Genomic DNA, 22740 nt, shown 5'->3' with positions numbered 1-22740 from the left:
ATTTAAGATAAAACTTTGTTATTTCGTCCATTACTTTTAAAGATATTTGTAAGAACGTATAAAAATATCGTGCGACGTTTGGTAAGATAAATTGCTCAATCATTGAGATCAATTGATCCCATAATATATATCCCAAGTATATATATATACCTATTTTGTCCCCTGTTATTTAGGGCGAGTAGACTTTTTAAAATATTTTTTTTTAATAAAAATAAAAGTATAAAATACGTTAAACATAAGTTTAAGTGTTCTCGATATGATAATTAAATATAAGTTCAATTTTTTGATCATTTTTTTTTTAAATGCATTAATACAATCTCATTTTGTCCGTTTAATGTTCACCGTCTGGATCAATAAAAATACATTTTTATTACGACGAAAAACGCGTACCGTCTTACACGAAAACCTGTATGTATATAACATACCGTGTTACGTATTCTTATCAACTTGTATCTTTAAAAAAAAAATAATAAAATAATTTAGACTAATTATAAATAAGTCAGGTCGTTTTAGTGTCGACCAAAGGTGCGTTTTAAAAATATTTTAATAAGATGTTTTAAAATAAGTATTAGTTCACCTTTGAAATTAGAAGGAAAATTGTGTTTTTTTAACATTGTTACTTGTGTACTTATTTGTTAGTTATTAAATTTTGATTTGAATTCTCAATATATATGTATATATATATATTTAAATTTGATTAAGCTTGTTGCCGGTTATCGAGAGTATCTACATTCAGAACTGGTGATAGCATTACATTTAATTTAATCTTTTAAAATATCGATCCAACGAGCGTAAGAGCTTGCTTGAATAAGGTATATTTTTTATAAATATTTGAGTCACCTGTAATAAAATTCAATATTTAATTCACACGAAGTGTGGAGTGATGTAAGGTTTTTATATAAAATATACTTTTCCGCGAAATATTAATTATATGTGATAAAATAAAAGTTGATAACTTTAATATATTCATACTAATTTCCTTAAAGTTTAAGATTTTTGAGTAGGTATAATGGAAATAAGTTTTAAAATCGAAATCACGAGCGTTTTTTTTTATACTTAACAACATTTGAGTTCAGATTAAATTAAGAGGGCAACTTAATTAAATGATAGTTAAGATTATAAGATATATTTTTATGTACATTTTAGAATAACTCAGATAATGGTTTTTCTTTAAATAAAGCAAATGCTAAATGAATATTAATATCTTTAAAGTGATACAAACAAGACTTGTCGTTTAATTATAAAATATCGATTGATATTTTGCTCAGATTTTCTTTTCTTTGGATTTGAATGACCGACACGCACACTCTAAATTCACTGGAAGAATTAGTGGTTCGGTGCACGCGTTTATATTTACAATAATTTGAGGTGAAAGTCTTTATGTCATTAATGAGCCTTTCACTGAAATACTTCTCACATATTATATGCTCTGTTTGTATAACTCTCTTTATTGTAATTTATAATTAATTTTTTACATGAAATTAAAGGTTTTTTTTTTCATTTCAGGTGTGAGTGACAATGTGTGAACGGTGAGAAACATTGACGCGCGATGTTGCGCGCAATCATCTGCTTGCTCGTCGCTTCGGCGGCGGCCGAGCACGTCAGAGAATTTACCGTCCGAGAAAATGCTCGCGCCGGCACCCTTGTTGGTCACCTCGGCGACGAGTTGCCAGATGCCGCGCCACCATATACCATCGTCCCAGCTCCGGGTAGTGCGGTCAATGACGATCTCAAAATAGATCCCCACACAGGAGAAATAAGAACTCGAGTGCCTTTAGATAGAGAAAATAGAGACCATTACGCTCTAGTCGCTATACCCGCTAGTGGTGATAATGTTCGAGTAGTAGTTCGCGTATCGGATGAAAATGATAACGCCCCAACCTTTCCCGCCGCACTCATGAATGTTGAGTTTTCGGAGAATACTCCTAGAGACGTTAAAAGAAAACTAAATCCAGCCAAAGATGAGGATTTAGGGGTATTCAATACACAGAGATACAACATTGTATCTGGAAATACAGATAATGCATTTAGGTTGTCCTCGCATAGAGAGCGTGACGGCGTACTTTATCTTGACCTTCAAATCAATGGTTTCCTTGACAGGGAAACTACTGATCATTATGAGTTGGTCATAGAAGCGCTAGATGGTGGTACACCGCCATTAAGAGGCACGATGACCGTAAATATTACCATTTTAGATGTTAATGACAATCCACCGGTATTTGCAGAAAGTGCATATTCAGCCATGATACCAGAAAATGCTACAGTTGGGACAGCTGTGTTGAAAGTGTTCGCTATAGATTCTGATGCAGGTGAAAATGGGCTGATAGAGTATTCAATAAACAGACGGCAGAGTGATAAAGAGAACATGTTTAAAATAGATCCTAATACAGGTGAAGTAACGGTGAACAAAGCTTTAGATTTCGAGACCAAAGAATTGCATGAGTTGGTCGTCGTTGCCAGAGACAAAGGCGCTCAGCCTTTAGAAACGACGGCATTTGTGTCAATTCGCGTTACTGACGTAAATGATAATCAGCCAACGATTGATGTTATTTTTCTAAGTGACGATGCTACACCTAAGATATCTGAATCAGCACAGTTAGATGAATTCGTTGCGAGAATATCAGTACATGATCCCGATTCCAAAACGGAATATGCAAATGTTAATGTAACATTGAGTGGTGGCGACGGACATTTTGATTTACGGACGCACGATAATATAATTTATTTAGTGGTAGTCGCTTTACCTTTGGACAGAGAGTCCCAGTCCTCCTACACTCTGAATGTCGTTGCAACGGATAAGGGCTCCCCACCATTACACGCATCTCGCATCATCAGTCTTCGTGTGACTGATGTAAATGATAACCCACCGGTTTTTCTAGAGAGTGTATATAAAACTAGTGTCCCGGAAGCTGCGGCTCCAGGCACGCCCGTTATCCAAGTTTCTGCAAGCGATGTAGATGAAGGAGAAAATTCTGATATTAGGTATTCCTTACTTCCCACACCGCAGTCCGATTGGTTTTCGATTGATGAGCGTTCTGGTTTAGTTACAACGCGTGCTCGTGTTGATTGTGAAACAAATCCCATGCCTCGGCTAACAGTGGTAGCTAGTGATCGTGGTAATCCACCATTGTCGTCCACAGCGACGTTACTGGTGACAGTTTTAGATGTGAATGATAACGAGCCAATCTTCGACCAATCCTTCTACAACGTGACCGTGGCAGAGAATGAAGCCGTCGGCAGCTGTATTTTAAAGGTGAGTCTATATATATAATAATAATATATTTTTTATAGAATATTTTTAGTACTAATTTTACTTTTTATTATTTTATTATATACATAGTTATTCAAGTTGATTTTGCAACATACGCTTTACTAAAAGTTCTGTGTTATGAGTTACGACGATTCACGTGGATTATTTATAACGCACCCAAAGAAAATCTTTTGATCTCACCGCTAACTATTAACCTACATTAAAATAACATTGATATCGGCGTAATCAAAAAACAATTTCTCTTCATTCTCTTCGTCGAAAATCAGTATCGATTACCGATATTTGTTGTAAAGTAAGGGTATGGCGTGACTACTGATAATTTGCTATTTTTGATTAAATTACTGTTGCTGAAAATGTCAGCTGAGTGAAATGTCAGACTTGATTGCGCCACGACGATATTGTTAGTGTTGACGACTTCATGCATTTATAAATGTTTCGTGAAACGATTTGGAATTTTCAAAATCATATTCAACACTAGGTAAAATATGAAGTGGATATATATATTCTTATGTTGTATAAAAATTCCAAGTATTTATTTTAGTTAAGAATGTAATGAGATTACAAAAAATTACCCATAAACACATTGTTCAGGCGTGTTCAATTACGATAAAACAAGCCTACTTCATCGGGCGAGCAGACAATTAGTCATTGAGACAGATCAATCCCTTTTATCTCTTAGCCCGCCTCCCCGCGAATTTGTTAAAAAAAGTCGCAATTTTCATTAAAGCTTATCTGTAGAATCCGGCGCGGGCTCATAACTTACGTGAGTTAATTCGTTTTAATATATTCCGTGTGGGTACATAGTCATATGTGAGTATAAATCTATCGGTGAGTGAGCCAAGTTTGGGCGCTCGGTGCTCACATCGCAAATTGCGATCTAAATTGAAAATTAAACAGTGAACGCTTGCAAGGCAAGTGTTGTGCGCCCGCGGCGGCGCGACCAATGAAATGACGTTTCACAATATGCGTATTCTAGAAGGAGGTCTGTGCTTAAAACATTTTTAGATAAGGAAAACTATAAATTAACGCCTACAATTATTAATTATAGATTGAAGATTATAACATTATATTCCGTTTTCAATTAAACTTAAATGCGATTCTTAATTTGAATATTTATCATTTGAACTTCTTTTTTTGCATAAATGCAAACCCAGGTGTATTAATATTTGTTACGGTCGGAATATGGTTTCTTAATTCAATTTTATAATATATATATATTAACATTCTATATCTAATAAATACTATTCGTCTTATACTATTTTCATTCGTGGAACTTTTTCAATTTTATTTGGTTGTATACATAAATTCGTTTTTTTCTTTACATTAGCGAAATTTGAAATGTAAGAATTTTCTATTCAACAATATATATATATATATATATTAAGAAAGGTAATTCAAGTTATATATTATATTGTTAAATATTATGATTACATAATAGCATAACCCTTACTACATTTATGAATATAACTTATATTCATAGAATAGTCCAGACATAAAGCAATAATAGTTTAGTGCGTCTATAAGACATTCTTAAGTCAAACAAATCCTATATGAATCCTACTATATCCTAATTTATCATGAACGGTTGTTTCTTTGACTTAAAGTAGACTGAATAATTCCTTACTATGAAAAATATATTTTATGTATACTCTTCAATGATGTTAAAGAATTAAATTAAATGTAAAACTACAAAATACAACTAGGTTCGAAATGTAGATCCTGCAGAGAAGAAACGGCCAGAAACTCGGTTTCACTCGGTAAGTTACTCTATTTTTCTTAAACAAAATATATAGTTAACTGGTCGATTTAAAGTTATACGTCCTGTATGGAAATCAGCGACAACAAACTACTCGCTTTCTTATCATCTTTATATTCTTGTAATAAGCTTACTATATATAATACTTATATACTTTTGTTAAGGCAAAACCAAAAGTGAAATATAAGTTTATTTTACGGATATTCCCTTTATTTTTTTTATCTGTAGAGAGCAGAATAAATAGTTATGTATACAGGTAGAAACATGTCTATAAATTCAAATTTAACAAATTAAATAAGTTCTATAATGACATGGTTGATACTGTATTTATATACGTAATCTGTATTTTGGGTACTTTCCCTTCATTCGAAATGATTTAAGAATTGGTTCCAACTTCAAAAACACTAAAGGTTTCTGAGCTTTCTTGTTTTGTTTTAAAAACAAAAATAATCGTTTAATAAAATAAATTATTTCTTTTTGGCTTTATCCCATTTATTTTTGAAAAAATGGTTCGGGAGACCTTCATGGTTGAGCGGCTGCCGTCGGACGCCACCCCTTCATGGGAGTACTTTTGCTAGTGGATTTGTTCCCCTTCACCATTCAATTAGTTAATGCTCAGGTGCTCAATTGATTGATGAGCTGAACAAAAATTCCCCTACCTCAATACCCACGTTTAATAAAAAAATGAATTCATAAATTACATTTCCATCAATACAATCCTAAGCACATGCAAAGTTTACGATAAAATTATACAAACACATCTATATAACGTTAAGCCGGATTAAACCGGCATTAATAGAAGTATCTACCGACCTCGCAATGACAGTAATAGTCCATTACACTTTTACATTGTAAATTATAAGGATTACAATGTGGATAAGATAGGATCTAGCGATGTAGATAGGCTTGGACGTGCTCCTATTACGGATAGCCATTCGGTTTTAAATGTGTTCGATTGTAAAGTTTTGGTAAACTCTATGAATGTTGACGGGAGTTCGGTTAAGGAATTGCTTTCTGATTGCTTTGAATTTATACGGAATAAGGCATACTAAGGATTTATGAACATAGGAGGAAATATTTAGACGTAGTATTGTGATTGTGACAATTGTTTTTTATGTTTATTTAGGCAGTTGTACGATGTTCAGTTTTTTTTTTTATATTTATGTTGCCAGTATTTATAAGTCAATGTAGGTGATTATGAAATATTAAATAAAAGTTGGTATACGCTATAAGCCTTCACGTTAAGAGACAGCAGTGGAATATTAAGAGTGTGTTGCTTTACTTTTTTAAATTAAATTAATATTTTAAATCCATATTCTCAATAACAATGTTTGTCATACATTTGTTTATAAATAATAATATTTTGTTATTTAAATTAAAATAATAAACTATTAAATAAATTTTATATTATAAAAGCGACATTAAATATGTTAATAAGAGAATAGCAAGGATTAAAACGAGTTAAACTTTATGGGTTCGCTTATTTATTAATTCTACAGCATGACAGGTAAAAGTTTCATAGTCGATTCAATGTTTCAACTAAAGCTAGGCTTATGTTGCCCCATAGAAAGCTGGGTTTCGAATTGTCCACCCGATACGGTAGAGGTTGATTCTTAATAGCGTTCATTTTAATGCGAACGAATAGCTCCTGCATATAGTACCGAGATTTATTGTGCTATTTTAGATCAAGATAAGTTCAGAATAAATAACGAATTAAAATTAACAATACTTTAAACAAGTGTAGTTTTATTATTATCTTTATTAAAGGGAAGCGATAAAAGAGGATACATATTAATTTTTTTTTCAAATTACGACCTGGATACCTACTGTTTTCTTTTTTTAATGATTGTCTGAACATAATGAAATTTTAAATTTAATTTCTTTATAAGGATTACGATATAACCTCATGAACAAAACTTTAAACGAGATATATAATACAAAATATATAATATATTGAATAATTGCATTATTATCAATTATAATCCGATTGTTGATTTAGTTATTTATATTTCATGTGGGACATTAAACATCGATTCATAAATACTTACATGGGTGTGAACGATTTTCAAATCAATACATGCGAATATAAGCTTTGTGGGTGAATTTCGCAAATATCAAATTAGCATGATATATAATTTTCCCACAGCGCCCACTTCAGCACAAACTACATCAGTAGCGGTACTAACGGCAATCTCCAATAACCTGATAAGACAGCGGCCATTTTGGATTCCACGTTGTCATAGGAACCGCTTGATCGCGTATGTCTTATTTAAAGAGATGAGTAGCGCGCTTTTTGTTTTGAAAATGGAGTGTTTAGTTTTTTTAAATTATTTTTTTAGCTAGTAACACTCTTAGAGTAACCACTCATCGATTTTTATATAAAGTTGAATGGCGTATAATTAATATAATATGTAAATAAATTACTTATTAAAAATATACCTACTGACTAGTGCAGACTTCATATTTTACGTAACGGTATTCAGTGACAATAAAATCATACAGGATGACCATTAAAAAGCTTGTAAGTCTAAATATAATCATTTTGATTGATATTCATTTAGTTGCTAATGCAAATTATAAAGCTATTTTTTATCTGTATATTTTCCGCATACATTTGAATATACAATTTTTGTTCTAAAGATTAAATAACCTATGATATAAATGGAATTTAAAACCGGTATAAGGTTCAGAAATTTTTAATACGGACATATAATTGACAAAATACTATACTCATCAATAGTAACAAGTACTGATCTTTACTAACCAACATTTTATATTGTATACGGTTTGTAATTCAGTTTAGAAATATATTTACAATTATTTAAACTATGAGTACCAGTTCTGTCACGAAACAAAGTCCTCGACTAATGAATCTAAAGGTGATTGGTCTTCAATAAATTGGCCTAGGATGGCTTAAATAGTCGTAAACACCCAGGACAAGCTCTCTTATGGTGTACAGTCACGCGATGTTAATGATGTAACTCAATGGATTTATGAGACGCGGTCAATACTTGCCTTAAACATTGTTCAAAAAATCTATGGTAGTATAAAGTTTCGCCAATAAGTCACTTTTGATTTTAGAATTAATTCTACTACTTGTGCCTTCTTTTGTTAAAAAAAAAAGATAAAAGTAAATATATTTTATATTACTGTTGTATTTAATTATTATAAAATTATAATAAAAAAATGTAATATATTGGATACTTAACAGTACAGTACAGTAACAGCCTGTTAATGTCCCACTGCTGGGCTAAGGCCTCCTCTCCCTTTTGAGGAGAAGGTTAGGAGCTTATTCCACCACGCTGCTCCAATGCGGGTTGGTAGAATACACATGTGGCAGGATTTCAATGAAATTAGACACATGCAGGTTTCCTCACGATGTTTTCCTTCACCGTCAAGCACGAGATGAATTATAAACACAAATTAAGCACATGAAAATTCAGTGGTGCTTGCCCGGGTTTGAACCCACGATCATCGGTTAAGATTCTTATTGTAATATAATGTTTTTTGGTTGGCTTTTGATATGTTACTTAAGCCCTATATTACGATTAAATCTGGAATTAAAAAAAATTGGTAATCAATTGTATTGACGCGAAGGTTTAAGGTCTGAGTTTTAGCTGTTAATTGTATATTAAGTTAATTACAAACTTAACAATATCCAACATTAAATGATATTCATGTTTGGTTAATTATGTAAATTCAATAGCGTTGTTTACCTCGTGGCATTTCGCTTTCATTTTACCTTTTAAGATGGTCCGCCATTAAATTATGTTCAATGAAAACGATCGCATGAGTATGCAACCATTATAGAAGATTAATTAACGTCAATAACTTGATGCTGTATAAATTATGCTGTTGTTAGAATTATGTACATTTTTTTATTGCTTTCACTGATGACTTTTATTTCTTCGGATAGAAATTAAAAAAATTACATATTTTTTAATCTAATATTAAATCGGTAAGCCTTTCTGATTGCAACACTTGGTAAGCTAAAATATATACATAAACAAATATATATACATACATACTAAATAAATAAATAAACAAATATACAAATACTAAATAAACAAATATATACATACATACTAAATATAAAAATAATTAGGGTCAAAGTAAATTTCATGATTAAAAAAAATATGTTTTTAAAGATTTTCCGAAAGTGTCAATTACAGCCTTGACGCTGTAGGATTTATTGCAAAATTAAAAAATAATTATTAATCTGTATTTTTAACGTAATTCTATGAAAAATAAGTATGACAGGTTACCTTTTTTAATCTGCAGTACCACGGTGTGTGGTCTACGGATATGGTATGTATAAGAACATATTTTAAAACAGTGCGATAATTAAATATTATTTTCATTGAAACCATTTGGCTGTTCGATTGAAGTTGAATTGAGCGTTAAGCGGTCGCGATTTCATTACATTTTAAAATGAATGTGTAAGTATAATGCTATAATTATATTTTATTACTTAAACTTGAATATAATCTAGTAAAATGTATAGTATTAAGTACGTACGTATTATTATACATACGTAGTACGTTATCGATTGCTTATAATTTGAAACGCTGGTCTTAAAACTAGGCATTAAAAACTTGCTGACGTTTCTCTTATATCTTAATGAAAACACATCCAATATTAAATTACTAAGAAAAATAGCATTTAAGATAATATTAACGCAGTAAAGGATGCAGAATATGTCACTACTTACTCGTACTGCGGAAATCATTATCAGTATATAAAATGAGGATGTGTATTTATTAGGAATCATTTATAAAAGAGATAGAATATATTATAAGGACATATTAAATCGATGTCACTATTTGCATAGATTAAAAATGTTGAATGTAAACCGTTATATAAAAACACAAGAACTACCATAAAAATTATATTAAAAAAAAAAAAAAACAAACGATTCAAAACTGGAATATTATGATTTGTTTTTCGTGAGTTGTTTTTCAAACGGATTTAATACAATTTTTTACAACTGCTAAGATCATGAGTTAAAATGAAAAACAAAGAATACTTTTGTCTAGAGTTAAAATAATGACACGTGTCAAAAGCAGCTGTTGACTAGTGTAGCCATATTTAGTCGATAGACTATTTGCGTATTGTACGAAAAAAAAAACGAAGTTTAATGAATAAAAAAAAAAAGTAAAGAATTTATTGCTGTAGGAGGTATGTTCATGTGTTTAATATATGTGAGATGAAAAACCTAATTGCCCTTACACAATGTACTAAAGAAGATCAATTATCGCGTTTATGGATCCAGCATTCAACTCATGCTATTCTTTATAAAGTGTTTAACGTTTTTATTACTTATATATTATAGTTGAAATTGCCTTGTTTTAAATTAACGTTGAATAAGATAAAACTCTTTTAGATTTATAGACAATTTTTCTGTCACATGTAATAAAAATTGAACTTCAATATTAATTATCTGTGATATTTTTTTTTTGTTATGAAAGGTCTATTTTTTAATGAAACAAATATATATAATGATGAAAAAATAGCTTCAATTTTTATCAATGAATTACTTCATAAATCGAATTACTTTATTAAACATAACAAGTTTATTTATATATCTGTGACATAAACAGTAAAACGACAATTAATCTTGATATTAAAAAAAAATGCACACATACAATCATACAGAGAGACAAATCGTTAACGCAGTAAATTAACCGGAAAACATTGTAACATGATATACATACATAATAAATATAATTTTCAAATCCGAATCAGATAATTATAAAAATAAAACAAATCTGTATATTGTAATAATATGTTATCTATTAAAACGAGCATGTACTAAAGATAGTGGCAATTTTTTACCGCCCAGTCTCAAAGTATGTAGCAATTAAACAAAATGTCGTCTGTCATGAATATTCGTCCTTATAAAACTCAATAAAAGGATTACTTCAGAAATAAAACAAAGACCGAGATAGCAGTGTGCTTGATCGATTACACTTTAAACGTTTATTTCTTTCATAAAACTAGTTATTGAATGCGACTTGCCCTTACTTGTGTGAATTAATTAATTAAGTTTTTTACGTTATAGAAATTAATTGGTTGGCAGACAAGCAAATTGGCCACCTGATAGTAAGTGGTCACCGTCCATAGACAAAGGCATTATTAGAAATGTTCATTCTTTAGCCCAATGCACCGCCAAAGATGATAGCTTAGATATTGTTGTGTCCTTTATTCATTTAACTTAACTGGCTTACCCGTTTGGAATACAGCAATACAAAGTACTGTTGTTTGGCGGTAGAATAATTAATGAGTGGGTGGTACCTTCAGACGGGTTTGCACAAAGCCACCATCAATGTAAAAAATATGGAAACATTTAAATAATGATTATTTTCATACTCTATTGATACCAACAATTCATCGATTATAATATATATATACAATCCAGATTATATGTATCATATTCAATTGATATACAATCAAGTCAAATATGTCTGGTTTGGGATTCGAACCAGATATAAGATCGTTTGCTACAACCACAAAACTAAAGGGCAACGTTCTTTTTTTTATTTGTGTAGGCCATGTGGAGATAAAAAGATTATAGTTGGTAATTTTAAATACGTCTGATACTTTAATACGTCGTATGTTTTTTTTTATTATTTCATTATGGTTGATTTTTAATCCCTTCGAGTTTATATTTCTACAAAGTGCTCTGACGTGAATTAATAAGAGCAAAAGAGCAACAGTATGAAATATAAAGCCTTGCTAGTTCTACGCTATTTTTTATCTTTCAACGATAATTTGACGAATAAAATTATAAAAGCACTGGCTAAACTTAATTAATCTAAATCGATTAACGCAACTATAAAATGAATGTATTTTATGTATTATAATAGCTTTTTTTAGTATTTTAATAGTTGCAGTAAATGATGATGAAGCCGTAAAAATATAATTTAAAAGATAAATAATATAGTGACGTTAATACATTTAGAAAATAAAATACTAATAAATTATATATATATATAATTTATTAGCAGTGCTCGACTCATTGCAGAGATGTCATATCGATTGGAGATATATCGAGGTACTGAGATGTCTGTACAACGCCGCTACAATGACTGTCCACATCCAGGACTGTAAGACGAAGGCGATCCAATTGCGCAGAGGGGTGAGACAGGGGGATGTAATATCCCCGAAACTGTTCACCAACGCGTTGGAAGACGTTTTCAAAACGCTGGATTGGACTAGGTATGGAGTCAATGTAAACGGCGAGTACATCTCACACCTTCGATTTGCCGACGATATCGTCATCATAGCAGAGTCGCTGGAACAACTCACCGAAATGCTGCGTAGCCTAGGCGAGTCTTCCCGGTGTGTCGGTCTCGGCATGAACTTGGACAAGACCAAGGTCATGTTCAATAGGCATGTCGTGCCGGGACCGATATACGTCGAGGGGAAACCTCTCGAAGTTGTTAGTGAATATACCTACCTAGGACAGATTATACAAATCGGTAGGAACAACTTCGAGAAGGAAGCCGATCGAAGAATTCGCTTGGGATGGGCAGCATTTGGCAACCTTCGTCAAGTCCTCAAGTCGTCTATACCGCAATGTTTGAAGACGAAAGTCTTCAACCAATGCGTCTTACCTGCCATGACATACGGTGCCGAAACGTGGACACTAACTGCGGGACTAGTCCACAAATTCAAAGTCGCTCAGCGTGCTATGGAGCGAGCTATGCTCGGAGTATCTTTGAAGGATAAGATCAGAAATGAGATTATCCGGAAAAGAACCGGAGTCACCGACATAGCTTGCAAAATTAGCAGGCTGAAGTGGCAGTGGGCTGGTCACGTATGTCGTAGGACCGATGGCCGTTGGAGCAGACGAGTCCTAGAGTGGAGACCGCGAATCGGCAAGCGCAGCGTAGGGCGCCCTCCAGCCAGGTGGACCGACGACCTTAAGAAGGTGGCGGGCACCAACTGGATGCGGAAGGCGGAGGACAGGGAGCTTTGGCGCACCTTGGGAGAGGCCTATGTTCAGCAGTGGACAACGATTGGCTGTTGATTGATTGATTGATTGATTATATATATATATATATATATATATATAATCAATCAATCAATATATATATATATATATATATATATATATATATATATATATATATATATATAATTTATATATATATTCTGTATACTCTATGTAAATCTAGGGGAAATGATCCTTGGCTGGCGACCGCTTCTCAGTATATGATTAAAAAAAAAAAAAATCGTTTTAAATTTCGAACCTATTCCAGTGATCACGAAGTTGGTGGCTTGTTCTTTTTAGTCCTATTCGATACACCCATCTTACGGGGTGGTGTTGTCCAAGTTATTTCTGCGCATGTCCGGTACATTTAAACGTAGACGGCTAATGTGGCTGGCAAAAAGATTGCATTACTCGATGCATTCCCACAGCGTACATTCGCTTTTTGCTAAGCTAGGGCTGACTGTAGATAAACCCTTAATTGGATTTTTATTGCTTGAACAACTACGTTTATACTGTATATTTTAATTACATTTGATTTTAATTGGCCTCTTATAATAAAAATTGACGTTTATATTTTATGGGACTTGATAGTTTGGTTTATATAGTAAACTATTACAGAAACGTGTAGGGCTTAAATTCAATAATTCTATGTTTGAAATATGTAATAAAAGCAATAAATATATTATCTAAATAATTATTCCAAAATTAATAAAGATATAGAATATATTGATTAAAATTAAAAAAAAGGATATCTATTTTGTGTAGCATCCCTATAGACCTAAGTCCAGACATGTCATTTACTCAACTTCGCACGTGGCAATCCATGTCCAACGTTGTCAGCGTCAGTGGCGGGAAAGTCGGCGGCCATCTTGAAAAAGTTGTCTTCTAGTCTAGTTCAATGGTTGTTTGGAGAACCTTCCTTTTTTGTAATCTTAAACTTTTTAATTAATCGCCTAAAGCCACTTTTACTTTCTATTATGTATTCGATTTTTTATTAAATATATTATTGTTCTTTATTTAAAATTATCCGTAAATAGATATATAAAATCGTTTTTAAATTTCGAACCTATTCCAGTGATCACGAAGTTGGTGGCTTGTTCTTTTTAGCCCTATTTGATTTATATTTATATTTAGTCATATTTGCGTATAATTATTTTGATTTTAAAATCTCAATATAAACTCCTTATAATTATGTAGCTAAGTATAATTAATTAATAATAATATAAAACGCGTAAAAATTAATACAGTATTACGATGATGTTTCTAAAAATAATTAAAAATAATGAATAATTTATTTTCATTCAGATAATTTTAAAGGATGGCTATAAATTTTATTATTTCTGAAGAATTGAGCGCTTAATTAAAAACATCCTTAATATATATAACCAATTCTAATTTATTTTTAAAATAATTACCTCCTTTTAAATTAAAAAATATTAAAATGCTAACTTAAAAAATCCAAAGGAAAGTCTACACTCTTATTAGTAGTTTTTTTTTAAATCTTGTATTATAACTTTTTTTAAAAATATTCTGGAATTGACTTTCCGAACGGCGATTTACCGCTTTATTTTATATAAAAGTACATTATATTTAAAAGATACGAAAAGTTTTTTTTATCTTTAACAAAATAGGCCTTGAGAATATCATTAAAAGAAGTCATAAACAAACAAATACTTTTGTGTTACATAATAGATACCTATCTTTATCTTTTATCGAAATGCGATTGGGCGTTAAAAACAAAGTCAACTTATTTATCACAAGTCAAAGCAAAATGAACTCTATCGCAATAAATTTACAGTTGATAATAGCTTATATATAAAAGTAGAGGTATTTTTGTAGTAAGCTAGGCTTTATTCATTCAGCCGGGGTACGGTGGAAAGGTCATTGGCTGAATTCCTTAAGTATGGAGCTATATCTTAACAATTTAGTTGACAGCCGTGCTCAATCGGGTTTGAATTTTTAATATTCCTTTAATTTATTTAAAACGATACAGACCCATAACAACTATCTCAGAATTATTCTGCAGCTACGCTCTTTAAAAATCGCTTAAGTAAATTGATTGGATTTCTTCGCTTTACGTCTAGATCGAGATAATATTTAAAAAAAAAAAAAAACAATTCATTGTATCGGATTTTTTTCTACCATAATGGTAGTTTTTTTAATGGTAACATCAATTTTAATAGTGAGGTAGAGCTTTTTTAATTTTTTGAGCAATTTATATCGATATTTCCTAACCGGTATTGGCTTATCCTATAGTTAGGTACCGCTGCGCGTTTTCTGAACGAGTTAAGTGTGAAATTAACACCTGTTCAATTACGATACTGAACTATCATGTATCGAATTGGTATCGATAGGAATAGCAATCGATTATTCTAAATCTCGATGCAATACGACTAGAATTATATAATCGTTAACATGTAATATTAATAGCTGAATTATACTCTGCGATTCGATTAAAATTATGCAGCCCATACATAACAAGTGAAATTATGAACAATACAACGTCAAAAAAAGAAAAAATATTGCCACAATAAGAAATAATTTTAAAATAAATTAGTAAAGAAGTAATTATTATAGCACCACATGTACACTATTCTTTATATTAAACACGTTATCATCTGTACCTCAATTATTTTACGTCACGAGATACGAAAAAAATGTACTTAATTCCATCCAAACAGTACTAACATTATATGCGATGAACAGAAGTTTTTCGATGAAACTCATTTCGTACTTTCGTCTTCTTTTAATGTAGGAAATGTTCGTATCATGAAAGGGATAGCGTATCGCTGCGGGGAAGAAAATTATAGGGCTGTCCACATTGAGCCGGTCGTAATGATGGATGCGAGCGGGTTGCCGCTTGCCGCTTAATGAGAATGTGGTAGCCCTGTAAGTGCTCTTACTCTAGCTTGAGATTTGTTTTACATTTTGTTACTGTAATAGGTTCTATTTTTAAAAATGAGGAATATATAAGATTTATTGCAGATATAATATAAAAAAGAACACCTTTATTTTTAAATTAAATACCAAACCGTAAAGCCAGATTTGTTGTTTTTTTTATTTCTTTTAAAAATATTCGAATTCCAAAAAAATACAACGGTCATATAATATACTTACACATTAGTTGAACTCGAAATTTAAATATAATATATTTCTCAATCATATTTCTGTAACCGATTTATTGTTGACAAAGTTTAACAAACATACCCATATTTACATCTTAGGCGACATAAACTACGCTTTCGTTGCCAAAAAAATTAACATTTTAAATCTTTTTCTTGCGTATTTCACTCGTATTTATTACAGAGATGCTTTTAACCGACGCCCTTATAATCATATCGAGTAGTAAATTTATCGACTAGGGAGGTGCATTATTCACTCGATATTTGGTATCGACTCGATATAGTTTGTTTGGTTTATCATCGGAATAGAACCGCGGTTGTTAGTTATGTGCAAAGGCTATCGTATTACGATAATGTCGGCCATGTTTGCTCCGCGATGTAATGTGTATGGATTTTTATTTATCGATTATTGGAATGTGTCGGTAACAAGGGCGCAGCTATATAAAAATATTTGTTCGAAATTTGAGTTTATACATTCGCAATTTTTTAATTGATAGTTTTATCGAGTGCTCGTATGTTTTGTGCATGAAAATATTAATGAATAATTTGTACTAGCTTGCCCTCGCCCATCTGGGGCTGCATACGCTTTTCGGGAGTGTGGCCGAAGAATCCTCTCTCGCATCGGTCTATTTAGTCACGAACGCAAGTGTACCCGCGATGCTGCTTAAATCACCTGTCAAAGATGTAAAGGCCTATATTTGATATTCCCAAAGGATTATTTTATTGGTATAACTTGTTACTTTTAAATGTTAAGTATTTTATGATAGTTTAATAAGTAACTGTTTACTTACTCATCGTGATATGGTTAAAGTAGTATTTGTATTATTGATTTATATTTGAGACATAACATCCTATATTGTGACGTTATAAGAATATATTTAACGTTAAATTTTATTTATATTTCGTTCGTCAAGACTATATTTTTCATGAATATATATCTTACTATGGCGGTATTATTAAGTACATTTAACATCTTGTAAAAAATAAACTAGCAAGGATCAGCTGAATCTTAAAGGATTTGGTCCTATATCATGTTTATAGCATTAATTTGTGTATATATATTAAACATTCTAAGGAAACCTGCATATATGGGTTGATATTCCGCAACATATGTATCATCTCCTTAAGGGGAGAACTTTTGCCAAGCAGCATCATTAACGGTCTGTTCTTCCATATCTATACTAATAGTATAATTGCGAAAGTAAGTATGTCTGTCTGTCTGTTACGCCTTCATGGCTATACCACTGAACTGATTTTGATTAAATTTGATATGAAGTAAGCCGGAACCCCAAGGAAGGACATTGACTTTCTTTATTTAATACCTGACACTCTTCTCCTAACACGCGGGTGACAACAAGTAATAAAATAAATATTAATTAATACGTTTCTTCCTTATACGAAAATGATTACATTCGCCGAGTATATCGTTGTCATTGATCTGATTTCGTAACTATAAATATACTCTGTAATTTAATAATCTTGTGAGTATGCCTACATGCTCGACTAACGCAATGAAATTGAGCTTCCAAACTGCGCAAGCGACTGTCGGTGTGACCAACAACAGTTCATCGATCCCGATGAAAAACTTAAACAGCAATTAAATCATAAATTTCGCAACGATTCGACGCAACCAACAATCACAAACAGATAATAAAACGAATCGATGAAAAAAAAGAATACACGAGTACTCGGCATAAATGTTGCATGCAATCGGTTTCTTAGTCGGGAAATTAGCAGACGGGTCGATTCATACTTTTTAAATCCATTACGTATAAACACATCTCATGCAGTAATATAACACATCGAAAACCATAAATCTCGCTTTATGCGAATCACTAAACGACTTCGAATCGATTATGGCTTTCTGTGTAAAATTCGCATAATTAAAGAATTCCGTTAATTAATTTGAATACTATTTTAAACCTGGCAATTAAAATGGTGAAATTAAAAAAAAACAACCAATTGGGTGTTTTACGTGTGCGCATCAGTGTTTCTTCATTCCGTAAATTTCTTATGGTACTTTGATCGAAATCTATCAGGTCGATATCCTTTAGCATTTCATCGGCAAATATTTCACTAAATCTCGCCCTACCCCCTAAGATTGTAGTCTTGATAATATGCAAATAAGCGGGCCGACGAAACACAAATAAAAAGGATTAAATCGGGATCGTTGTCCTCTTAAGTGACCCAAATAAGATAACTCTAAACGACACATTGGGGCTCGAAGCTGTCAATAAGAATTAGGGATAATGTTGCTAGCATTAAAAATCATTAATCTTCGCAATTGGTTCTTTATGTCTACTTGTCAGCCCTGTTTAGATTCGCTAAACGAATCTGGTTATTAATATTTAGATTTGTGAGTTATAGATTAAATGGAGCGTGTTTTAAATAAATTATTAAATCAAATTAACTAATTTATGTTAAATTGTGATTCACATTCAAGGAATATAAAATTAAAATGTACTTCAAGTTCGTTTATCGAGACCCGTATCGAAATCGTTTAAGTTAATATTGTGATATCAAAAATCGAATATTAATGGAACACTTATTTATTTTATCATGTTATCTTAAGATCTTTAACAATATTAAAATTAAAAAAAAAACAAAGAAGGCGTCAAACATTATTCAGATATGTGTTTTAAAATATGTTTAAAGAATGATATTTACATACTAAGTAAATCGATGGCTTCTAATAATTATTTCTAGTAAATAAATAAATTATTACACATAATTCTGTTCAAATTTAAAAATAATTCGATTAGATCCAGGTTTAAAATGAAACCTATCCTTCCACTGTGAAATCAAAAACGATTAGTCAATTATTTTCTAGTGTCGAAAGAAAACCATAATCGGACATCGAGTTTTTTATTCGCAATAAAACAACGAATAAAAACACATTTGAAATCAATAAAAAAAAATATCGATATGTTTGCGAGAGATTGTTGTTAATAGACGTGAAGTCTTAGCAGGCATTAATATACATTATATATCTTTAAATGGACGAGAAAAAGTATTCGAAGCGAGACGTCACTACGGGAGACGGTCGGCTCCAATATAACTAGTTTTTCGATACAGTTCTGTCTGCTGTGTGTTACCCGTTTGAGCTACCTTACCTTGACGTTTATAGAAAAACATTGAACTTCATTTTCGATATTAAATCCGACAAGTTTAAATGGAGAATTAGGATTATTTTGTTTTATGAATAATACATTTGTAATGTGTGTTACATTTATAGTACGCATGTTATAAAAAGTTTTTATATTGAATGTTTTAATAACGAACGTTGAGGTTAAAATATTTTAAATTTATTAATCAGTATTACATTGGTGATTTGAATTAATTACAAAAAAAGATTTCAACATGGCAAATTTTATAAACGTAATATGGGTCCATTCATTGTATATAGAAATATATTAATGAGTTTTTACTTTAATTTAAAACTTTATGCCATTAATATTATGAATGCTATCGAGTCTTTATTGGCTCCGTAAGATTATGAGCGGTAACCGCTCGGCTGGTTTTGATGAGACCAAACTAATGGGATGGAATTAACATGCAAAGCGATTAAAGCTAGCTGCGTTATGTTTCTTTCCGCGGGAATTTATTTAGAACCAGATTCAATCCATGACTATTCGCCATATTTTTGTGATTTCGTCACGAACACCTATGTGTTATCAAATGTGATTATTTTGAAAGTTTTAACTTAAAAGTACCATAGACTGTTTATTATGAAGCAATAAATTGTTAAAAGTACTTTAAAGTCGATATAAAACATATAATCGTGTTATAATGAATAAAAAAAACCCGTTGACCGGTGTATGATATCAACATTTTATAGACCTTATAAAATATTTCTATTAAATTTTTAGTTTTCTTGTTGCTAATTCTGAAAAGAGGTCAATAAACTTAATTGAACCTCCTTCGTAAAAATCGGCTACTTTATATTTCGCATAATTTACGACCCTGTCACGTATTGATTTAAAACGTATTTAATTAATGCAAATCCATAGAGAACAAAATTTATTTTACCATCGACGAACGTGATGTTTTGTGTGTTTTGTTATAATGTTAAACGTTCTCATTTGTAAAGTTAATTTTGTCATTTCGGGTGACAAAATTCTATGATAATTAAAATATACTTTATACAATTAAATTCTTACAAGGCCTATCAAGATCGTCGTTTTAGACGTTTAATTTAAAGGTTGGAAATTCGAATTCTTTATTTCTTCTAATTCTAAATCAGTTGTTACGTTTTTCACCAATTAAATAACATATTTGTCCTGCATGCACTCTAGGCTTTTTATTACCAATATGACTTTTCTTATAAACGTTGTTTGTTCGTGTTTTTTTTAATGTATTGACTAGCGCTTGACTGTTATCACACTTGATGGAAAATGAAAGTTATTTTTAATTGAAAATAGACTTCTCTCCTGCCATCATTGATTTGACATTCGAAGGAATATGACACGGCATTGTTTAAAAAGGAGTGATTAACTCTTAAGCAACATTTATAGGTAAAACCTTATTTATTATGTTAATATTTTAAATCGTGTGTGATTTCCGAATAGCATTTGAGGTTTAATTAAATACCGAGTTTCGTTAAAAGTTTAAATATGAACTTCAGACGAATATATTGAATATATCGCTCGTTAGCTAATAGAGATCGAAATTAATATTGCCGACGATTTCCTGCTTTAAATTATTCGTAGCTCGTTTTCGTCAATATAACAGTATTTTTCACGCTGGTTACAAGTTTAAAGATATGAGTTTTGTTCAAAGTAGCTCTCAAGATAAAATTCAAGTTATATTACTATTAAATAATGATACATATGCTGAAACCGTAATAATAAAACAACGAGAAATTGTTCACTGATAAAAAATTTTTAGTTTTTCTTTATGGTTGCAATCTTTGTATGTAAAAAAATATAATGTCCCACTACTGGGCTAACGCCTACTCTGCTTTTGAAGAGAAGGTCTGAAGCATCCACCACGCTGATCCAATGCGGGTTGGATACCCACGATGTTTTCCTCCACCGTCAGCACGAGATGAATTATTACCAAAAATTAAGCACATGAAGATATATTGGGGTCCGGGATTGATCCCGTAGTCTTCGCTTAAGATTCACGCGTTATAACAACTGGGCTAGTTCGCCAATAGAATGAATAGTGATAACGCATGTTATAAATAATTGCAACCGATTCGAATAGCGAAAACAAGTTGTCGCGCCATCTATCCATGGACAGAGTACATGTATATATTGACGAACGATATATACATATCACAATATATATATATATATATATATTAGCCTTTTATAAGAGCAAGCATTGTACAGTCGATGAAAAAAGTATAAGCTGAGGTCTTGTGCGCAATTTTTTTTGTGCCATTTCTTGTTTCAAAAGAATTAATATGCCGGACCGAGGATTGTTCTATACTAGGATGAAAAGTCTTTATTGAGACTCGAAGCTCGGTATGGGATGAATAAAGCCATTAGGGGTTACACGTGTATGTTGTACGTTTGTTTGCAAATAATACATAAACTATATTATAATACGTTAGTTACTGTAACAATGAATAATAATTATTACTTAATAGAAATAGCCGAGATGGCCTAGTGGTTAGAACGCGTGAATCTTAACCAACGACCGTGGGTTCAAGCCCGGGCAAGCACCACTGAATTTTCATGTGCTTAATTTGTATTTATAATTCATCTCGTGCTTGACGGTGAAGGAAAACATCGTGAGAAAACCTGCATGTGTCTAATTTCACTGAAATTATCCCACATGTGTATTCTACCAACCCGCATAGGAGCAGCGTGGTGGAATAAGCTCCAAACCTTCTCCTCAAAAGGGAGAGGAGGCCTTAGCCCAGCAGTGGGACATTCACAGGCTGTTACTGTACTGTACTGTACTGTAATAGAAATAGTATTGTTATATTGTTGTACTATTCTAACGAATATTTTTAAATATTATTATTATTATTATTAATTAATTGAGAGAGATATCTTAAATTGTATTTTTTTTTGTTGGTAATTCATAATAAATAAGTAAATAGTATGAATGTATGTGTGTCGTGTTTCCTATATCATATAAAAGCAAAAATTATTATTATATCCGTCGGAATCTCTTGAACAGTAATAAAAAAATCTAACTTTCATCAAGAAAAGAAACATTCAGAATACTTTTAAATAACTTGTAATTCAACCAATGTATACGAGTTGAATGTCATTTAACGCGCACCAGAATATAAATTAGTGCGCTCCATTGCTCCCAACCGCTCCAGTGCCTAAATAGCGTCGTGTGAACGCGCACTACGCGCACTAACAATGCCCGAACTATCGTAACATTACAACCGAGGTGCTAACGTATTATCGATGCTGACTGTACTATATTACAAATTTCAAATTTAGTATCGTCTCACGCGTGTTCCACATTCCATCACTGGCCCTATCATGTTTTTTAGAAAGCTTAATATGATCTCGTCACGTTTAAACAATTTTGAACTTTGTTATTATTATGTTAAAGCTTATTTTTGGTTGTTACGTTTGACGCTGGTTCGTAATTAAGGTCCGTGTACGGCCGGTCGACATGATAT

The 22740-nt window shown here is 31.7% G+C and overlaps 1 protein-coding gene across 1 annotated transcript in view; it reads left to right on the top strand.

Annotated features, from left to right (window-relative positions):
* The first annotated feature begins 1882 nt into the window (after window positions 1-1882).
* LOC126771437 (protein dachsous) overlaps window positions 1883-22740 on the top strand; it is a 266674-nt gene continuing 245816 nt past the window's right edge. Inside the window, exon 1 of the mRNA XM_050491310.1 lies at window positions 1883-3253. Within this exon, the coding sequence (XP_050347267.1) occupies window positions 1898-3253 (1356 nt within the window). The 5' untranslated portion in view covers window positions 1883-1897. The remainder of the gene's footprint in view (window positions 3254-22740) is intronic.

Source organism: Nymphalis io, chromosome 10 (genome assembly GCF_905147045.1).
Source record: "Nymphalis io chromosome 10, ilAglIoxx1.1, whole genome shotgun sequence".
Taxonomy (NCBI): Eukaryota; Metazoa; Arthropoda; class Insecta; order Lepidoptera; family Nymphalidae; genus Nymphalis; species Nymphalis io.
This window is presented reverse-complemented; position numbering and strand designations above follow the sequence as displayed.